Raw genomic sequence first — 8903 nt, 5'->3', positions numbered from 1 at the left:
GCACAGGAGTTGGGAGAGGGTAGCAGATGGTTACAATTGCTTTTTTTTATTTTAAGCTTAGCAAGATGATCCTTCTAAATGTATGCTTCCTGGAAGACATTCTTTTAGAGAATTGTATTCTTATGGGATATTGTGTTTCTATTTTGTATTTGACAGATAAATATAAATAAAACATTATGAAGAATAAAGAAGTCAAATAATGAAGCAGATGGGGAAAATAAATAATTGTAGCTATGAAGGCAGTTCAGGTCTTATTCCTGCAGTTGGATCCTCAGAGACAGCTCCTTACACACATATGGAGCCCTACAGAATAATACACCCAACAGAACAGGGGGCTGTATTATAACCAGGACCTACATAATCTCAAGGAACTATCCACAGTGTTACAATTTTGGGGCTAGATCCTTCATCTTAATCATCTATCAAAGCTCTCACTTCAGCCTCCTTGCAGCATCAGAAGCGGTGGTGGTGTGGGTTTGGCTACTCACAATGGCTCTGTAAGGTACAAGTCCTAGGATTGTTTCACTCCTGCTATTTCTGTCCTCTTTCATCAGAGATGTATTAACATGAAGGAAGTTGATGGGGCTAATTAGTTCCATGTAGGGAATTGTGCTGTATTCATTTCACTGCTTGGAACTCTTTGTTAGCCAGTCGGATTGCTCCATTTTTGCAGCTTATATTTTAAAACCTCTTTATTCACTGCACCTAATCCTTTTTTTTCTTTTTGATCCTGCTGGGAAATAATAATTCCACATAATTGAGCCATTGAAGTTGTGATGGAAATTATACATGGTTTTGAGGGAGGTTCTGGCTTGATACAAATATATTCAATAAAGGGCAAGGGCAAGAAGTGTAGAGAGACATGCACGGAAGGTGAATCGGAGACAAAATGCAATCAGTGGAAAGGTTTGGCACTATAAATCAGGCGGACAAAATGCCAGGGGTATCATTCTGACTTGCCTTTTTCCTCCCAGACTTGTACAGCTGAAGAGTTAATGTTACAATTTTCACCTACAGATTGAAGAAACAGCTCTGAGATGAAGAGTCTGAACCTGCATCATTGAAGCCAGTGGGAATTGTGGCACTGTATTCTGCAGCCACAGGGTCTTGCTGGTATTAGTGGGGGTTAGATGATAACGACCAGATGGTAGTTGCCATTTGGACTCTGTAATAGTGTAGGGGGTTTAAAGCATGATTGAGACAGTTAAAGAAAATCATGTTGGGGACCTTGAATGGCAATAAACCATTTTTTTCCTTGCCTACTGTTGAAATACATCGCTCCAGAACACAATTTTATTTTGCCACTTCAATTAATTTTGCAGCTACCTTACTTCCTAGTTGGCAGGGGATGGGTACATGGAAAAGACAACATCTTTGGGCCCTGAAGGGGAAGATGGAAAGGATTCACTTATCTAGAGGGTTCAATACCCCAGTGATTCCCCAAAAACTGATTTAGAAGCACCATTGATCGACTGGCCCACCTAATCCCATCCATGTTCCCAACTGGTTAAATGCTTAATTTGACTCCTTCATAGTACTAGCATATTTAGCATACAGTAAGTGCCTAGAGGGGCTTCATTGTGCTAAGCAGTGTATACATGTACCTAGAAAAAAAACTATTCACAATCTAAATAGATGGGGTGAAGTGATGTGCCCAAGGTCACACAGTAAAGCAGTGGCAGAGCTGGCAACCAGTCCAGGACCCATCCACTTTGCCTTATCTTCCATGCTATTTCTGTTTTGAACTGTAACTCACATGGAGCAGCTGACTCTAAGATAAGTAAGTAAAACAGGGACACCACAATATTCAGTGTAGGAAAAAAGCTTACTCACTTGTCTTACTCTTTTTTTCAAAATTAGGCAATACAGACCCCGTTTAGAAAACTGGAAAGTTCTGTGTAGTCTGCCAGTGACATCTCTGAGGCTGGAGCAGGACTTAGGGCTGACTCAAATAGAGACCTTACTCTGCTTCATTAGATGTCAGAAAGAAACTGAGCAGCTTCAGTCTTCCTGACCATCCTCTCACCAAGGACCCCTTTGCCCCATGGCTAAATGATATACGTTCCTGTGAAATAGGATCCTCCGTAAAGTTTCCTGTTGCCATGCTTGGAATAAAGAAGTATACTAGAAGTAGTGGGAAAGAAGCAATCCGGGGAGGCTCCTCCATGCCTACACAGTAAGTGCTGACAACATTTGTTTTAACACTTGCTTGATAATTTGGGGGACAGACTGTTAGTTTCCCCTCAAGGTGTCATAACACTGAAAAAAGGGGACTGCCAACACCACGGACTCTCCCTGGAGTCTGAAACTCAAGACAGGTCCTTTCCAGTGCTTGTGTGTCTTTGTCTCCATAAGGGTCTGAGCCAAGACTTTCATAAGTGAGTTATGATTTTGATTGCCCAAACTTAGCCACCTCTACAAAATGGCAGGGGGTCCATATTGGGTAAGAACAGACCCCTTTCAGCTGTTTCAGGTTTGTTGCTTGCTCAGCTAGGGACATCCTTTATCACAAATCCCTTATGAAAGTTTTGTCCCTTGTCTGTTTAGGATTTGCCTAGGGTCAGCTAGCAGGACCCATTAACTGATTTAGCTGCATCTACAGCAGTACCTCTGTTTGGACAAACAATGTTGGGCTTTGCCCTAATTGAGTCCACCCTTGCAAGGGGCTGACTTATGCTCAGCTGACTCTAATCACAGTTTGTCTAGTCTACATTAGGGGATTGGAGTGGTGCAGTGACCCTGCTCACTGGCCACCAATGGTTGCAACCCCAATATAGACAAGCCCCAAGAGTCTACAAATGCAACTGAGTTAACAATCCTCTTGCTAGACTAAGAATCTAGCTCACTCGACCATTGCACTGCAATATGACCAGGAATAATGACTGATTCTGTCACTGTACTAAAAATGTACAGACATGTGTAAGGAGATGTATTAAAAAAAAAGACAACAGTCGTACGTCAGTGACTGGTATTTACTTTGCCTAAGTATATTAAGAAAGCTGGTAGCTAAGATTCCCTGTTGTCTGACCTTTTTTCCACATCTCTTTAGCTAAGAGGTTTATGTCTGGGCCAGGGAGAAAACTCAAAACAAAAGCAAGAATTGTTGTTTCAGTAAATGCCACTCCTCTTTCAGTCACTTTTGAACCTGGTATGGACACAGGAGGCCCCTAAACAAGTGGAAATGCTGCCTTTTAAATGAGTCCCACGTACACCTGGTAATTAAACATCCTATTTACTCCCAATCTGCCATGCTAGTGTTAAGGTGGCAATCGCCTTTCCTCCTCCTTGGTGCAGCAAAAGTTTTATGCCAAAAATCCTGACCTCGTCGCCTATTTTAAGCACATTTGTATGACTTCAGGTACCTGACAAATCTTTTGAAACGCAGAAAGACCATTTTTTTAAAGCTTGCCCATAAATTGCTAGTGTCTTCTCAAGCGGACCATCAGGAATACGGCTATGAGGAGTTCTCTTTTTCTGGTAGTGGAATGGCAGATAGACCACAGGAAGAGCATTCAGATGAATAATCTAATGTATTTAAAGATTGTTCATTCCTGTGGATAAAACAAGCATCTCTATCAACTCTTCAAGAAGAGTTGTATATTGACTTTTGTTGGCTTGGCTTATTTTCAGGCCAGGGCTGTTCCATTCTACCTACCCAAATATTCTTCTTTTAATGTGAATTGGAGAAAACATTCTGCAACTCTCATTTTTTTCCAAACGCAGTTGGCCGTTACAGGAACAAAGTGATTGCAATGTAAGTCCATCAGACAAATTTCTACCTCAGTGCTATGGGAAAGGATCTATTTGATCCACGGTGGGATTTTCAAAATGCTGTACACTGGCACAATTGTTTCCCTCGGAGGAAATGGGGAATTTCCATTGATTCAGTAGGTGGAGAATAGATCAACGCTGGTGCTTTGGAAGAAAAATCTCACTCACGCTGTCTAACATAGGGCTAAGATGATACATAAAGATCCCTTTCATTATTATGTGGCTGAGAAGAAATAAACAACAGGCTAAAATGAAATTATGATGGAACATAAAGACCAATATTATTAAATGTTAATTATCAAAACCTATCACATGGACAATTTCATTTTCACAATGTAGGACTCTGCCTGCCTTTCACACAAGGAACAGCATATCTTGTTTCATGTTTTTTGCAATAGAAATTGGTTGAAATCTCATGTGGAACTAGAGGAGCAGAGAGATGGAGATGAAGCACTGCTTGCTTGGGTACAGCTGCCTGATAAGTAGTGTGGAAGCTACTGCATTTTAGTATTCTTTTGCAAGCTAGGTTTCCGTTACTCTGTTCAACCATCAGCAAACCCAATGCTTTGCTATCCCTATATGGGGCAACACTAATTGAATCCACCCCAGAATGTCCTTTAAAACACTCCTTATTTCCAAATTGCCAAATATAAGAGTAGAAATCACCTTCCCTCCTCTTTGCTTCAACAACAATTTCAGATGAACAGAGAATTTTTTTCCCCTAACCTTAGGTGCTGTTTTAATACACCTTTTCCAAAGACATCGATACACCTTGCAGTTCATTTAAAACAATAAGTAAGTCGTCTTATATTTCATCATGTCCACAAATTACTAATTCATCCTAGTGTTGTAGATTTGTACCCTTCTGGTTAATCTGTTGGCAAATGGCAATATGAAAGATCAAAATTCATATAAAACTGTGGAGTTTAGTTTCTGTAGATAAAAGCAAGGGACTCAACTTTATGGCCCACTCTTTAAACAGGAACAAAGAGAAAGGGATGAAATGTTTTTAATATGCACATCTTCGACCCAAAACCAAATCCTGTAAGACCTATTTATGTGGGGGAGGACATGTACTTTACCCATGTATTTCACTTAATACAGCTACGAAAGGGGTTGCAATTCTCAGATAACAGATCCTTTCAAGTGTAAATAATTACTAGACTCCATTTATAATGCAAACCAGAAAGGGAGAAAAACAATTATTATTTTCTTTTTAAATAGTAAAAGTTAGCTCACCTTCTTTGAGGGCTCTTTAAAATACAGAAATTATGTGGGTCGTAAGTGGGAAGTGTCGTACTTAGATTCAGACACAATGGGACTACCGCTAAAGTTTCACTTCAGTCTTCTGTTAGCCAGTATCTAAACCTTTCTCATCCTCAGGAAAGCAATTGTAGATCAGTTTATAAGCTTACACACACACGATCCAAAAAGAATTGATATCATGGGATACCATTTTCCTTGGGTTCCTATTTATGTTTTCAGAAGGAAGGATACCCACTGAAAAAAGACCAGACCTAACACTCCTAAACATGCACCAATATTTGGACAACTAATTCCTTTAAACTCCCTTGGAAGTTAGGTTGATATAAATAGTGTGGTGTTAAGGAAAATGTCATTGTAAGATCTTCCAGGAATTTGCCATTTTTTTGTGTTCGGTTGCAAAGCACTATTAATATATATTGCAGAATAGCCTGAAAAGGACAGCCACAATCAGGAACACGTGAAACAGCCTTTTTCACAACCACAAGTAGGAATGGGAAATGAAAGATTTGTATCAGCAATCTGTAGGAAGAGCATAGCATTCAGTCTCACTGAAGTTATTTGCACTACTGCTCATTATTATGAACAGCTTTGTCATAGATCTGTTTTTCATCTGCCCCCCAAATGTTACCACCGCACCATTTAAACTAGCATTTTTAAATATGATTCTCATGCGACGTTAAAAAGCTTTCGTTCCAAAAATAAAAGCATAAAACCACTTCCAGCTCTGGATCAAAAGTTTCATCTGTTTCTTGGATTGACTCTGGCTGCTGAAGCAGGTGAGTGGAAGAGGAGAATGTCAGGTATCACTTTTACATACTTATTCTTGGAGGATGGGTACCTTGTATATCAGAGGGACGTTTCTTCATCTCATGCTTAACTGACAGTTTGGGGCAACTCCTGATTTTAGATGTCATTTACAAGCAAACCCTAAGTCAGATTCACTCAGCGATGTAATCTGCACTTAAGAAATTAGTGTTCTTTGCTGTATTTTTCGAAACTGTACGGGCAAGAACATCCCTTTTGCTTTTTTCTGTGAAGTTTCAAACTGTTCCAGGAAATCTACACTTATACCAGGTGAAAACATTGAGCCATTTGTAATAGCAGGCTCAGAACTCAATTGTTTTTTGTCATGCTGGGATAGCACACTTCTATGCTTAATTTTTTATTTTGATCTATTTGTAATGAAAAAAAATCAGAAGGCAATGAGCATCTGGTAATAGACTATGCATGAAGAGGATTGTATTGCAAAATATGCATATGCAGTACCTCGTTCCTACCATTTAAGAAAGATGCCCCAGTGCTTGCTAGGAACAGAAGATGCTGCAGTGTAGAGTCGGTTTAATAGCCCCAGTGGATAGCTGACCACAGTCCAGCCCACCATCTATCTTAACCGGTACCTTTGTCAAGACGCTCAAGGGGCGATACCTGGAATGGCAGGTTAAGTTCCCTTCGAAAGGATGAGAGATTTTGCTCTTTCCTTCGTGTGTGCAGGTGGGTGTGTACTTTTATATAAATAAGGGCCAAATTCCCATGCATATTCTGAAACTGGGTGTTCCCCTAATCCATTATACTTTTTTTGTGCAACTATGACAGAGAATTTAGGGACTCTATAGAAGGGACAATATGTGAGATAAAGCAAAGTCTTTACACATAGATTAGCTAATTATATTTTGGGCAAATATTTATTTATTTTATCTAAAAACAAAATAAAAATCATTTTTTTTTTTTTTAAAGAAAAAAGTATTTAAATAAAAAACCCCCCACAAAACTGTGAAATGTTATGGCACAGAAGTTCAAGACAAGTATAAATCCAGTTGCCACAATGGCCGAGTATTAAATGTCGCACTTTTCTATAAAGATTTTTATTACAAGTATTTACATGTTAATAAGTGTAAATATGTACAGCAAATTGGGGGACAACTTTTTGGAATTCGCTCAAGAAGAAAATGTCTTAAATACAAAAATTTTTAAAAGAAAAAAAGTTGAAAAGTTTCCCCACATCACGAAGAATGTATATTTTGTCTTACGCCCAAAGTATTGGTTACGAGGCAGTTGAGGTTATGGCTCAGTCTTGAGAGACAAAGCCAAGGTTGTGTAGTTGCAAGTCATTCCGCACAGCATGCAATTGCAAGAGCTCCTTTTGGAACCGGTGTAGGTCATGAGTAAGATTAGAAACATTAATATTTTTATCATATTTCAGCCTGGTTTGGGTTACTCAAGTCTATACCCAAGAGTTCCTATGCACAACAGTTCCTTAGCTGCTCAAGTTTGTGTTTCAATTGATCTCGCCGCCTCCTCAGCTGCTCTTTCTCTGCTATCAGTCTGTGCTCATCTGCTTGAACAGAAATAACATATTCCGTTGCTTTTTTAAGGATGACGACTTTGGGCGCCTTTTCATTGTTGGCTACCTCGGGTATCTCGTCACGCAAAGCAAAGAAGCTCAACTTCAGCTCGTTTCTCCTTTGGCGCTCCAGGACGTTGTGCGTTCGCCTCTTGTCGTTTTCTTCCGAGTCTGACGTGCGGGGACTTGAGCACTTTCTGTTGTTACTGATCTGCTTGAGAATCCTGCCATTGTCCAATTTTAACCTCTTTGCTGACGGATATTCAACCTTGGTGGAAGGAGGAGCAGCGTAATTGTGCTGATGGATGGGGACATGACACCGCTTGAGAACTAGCGGGCTGTGGTGTGGCTTGCTGTGTCCGTCTGTGGAATCTGTGCTAGACTCTCCGCTAGAGTCTGTACTAGACTCTGTGCCGGATTCAACTCCATTCACCTCTACTAGCGTGACCACATCGATTTCCTCCTCATCTTCCTCTTGTTCTTCTTCTGCAAGAAAAAGAAAACAGTTAATTGTAGATTTAAAGAAGCCCCGGGTTTCAAAACAGGACCTTATTCTGGGCTTGGAAGAACAGCAGCAAACTGAATTTTAAACATGTTGTAATTGGCTTCTAAAACCTGCACTTCCCCAAAAACTATTTCCTCCCAGAAATCTAGCATCCAGCGTGCAACAGGATGCTCCTGCCCACGGCTTGAACATCCGCCTCCCCTCAGGGCTAAGCCCTGCGCCCCAGATCTCTTGATCTCGTTAGAGATCTTGCCTAAGTGCCCAGAGAGCAGGGAAGTCGACTGCTGACAGCAGATGTGACAGCACCCTCCCGTGTCCAGCCCCCCCCCATGCTGCCACCCATCCAGCTGTCCCGAATGAATGAATGATTCGGTGAGACTCCAGCCTCAAAAAACTTGCTTATGGCTGGTGATTTTTTTTTTTTTTTTTTTTGAAGAGGTACCTTAATAAGTTCCTCTACTGCCTTTCAGCATCACCTGTTTCATGCAAAAATTATGACCTTTTTGTAGGCAGAAGGAGATGCAAGGGCACCTTCCCAGACAGGGTGTGTTGGAGGCTCGGGGAGAGAAAGTGCCTTGGAAAAAGAAAACCTTCCCCACTTCATTCACTTCCACAGGCACCTCCCTGATGACACCCGGCGGTGCAGTTAACTCCCGCTTACAAAGAGGTCATAATTTTTGCGTGAACTAGGTGACACCGAAAGGCAGAAGAGGAGCTTATTAAAGGTGCCTCAAAAAAAAAAAAAAAGAAAAAACTGTGGAGGAGGATGGCAGCCTCTACTCCTCCCCGCCTGGTTTTCCAGGAACTGGGATTTCTGCTGTGCCTCAACGTGGCATTTAAAGAGGCACATGCAAGGACACTCGCGCTCTCTGCTCCGCACAGCGGCAGCAACAAGCCCTGCCCTCCCCGCCGCGGGGGAAGCACTTTAACTTTTAAAGCGCCGCGGCCAACCGCGGCTCGGCCCGGGGCGGCGCGCCCGACTCACCCGAGTCGCTGCTGGTGCCGGGCGGCGTGTCGTCG

The 8903-nt window shown here is 41.4% G+C and overlaps 1 protein-coding gene across 1 annotated transcript; it reads right to left on the bottom strand.

Annotated features, from left to right (window-relative positions):
* Positions 1 to 6589: 6589 nt before the first annotated feature.
* On the bottom strand, positions 6590 to 8902 carry MYC (v-myc avian myelocytomatosis viral oncogene homolog; the record flags this gene model as incomplete). The annotated part of the gene is made up of 2 exons (XM_019546814.1): positions 6590 to 7864; positions 8869 to 8902. Coding segments are annotated over 2 exons (624 nt in total), but the record flags the coding sequence as incomplete, so codon positions are not given.
* Between the last annotated feature and the right edge of the window lies 1 nt (position 8903).

Source organism: Crocodylus porosus, unplaced genomic scaffold (genome assembly GCF_001723895.1).
Source record: "Crocodylus porosus isolate Cpor-Errol unplaced genomic scaffold, CroPor_comp1, whole genome shotgun sequence".
In the NCBI taxonomy this organism is placed as follows: Eukaryota; Metazoa; Chordata; order Crocodylia; family Crocodylidae; genus Crocodylus; species Crocodylus porosus.
This window is presented reverse-complemented; position numbering and strand designations above follow the sequence as displayed.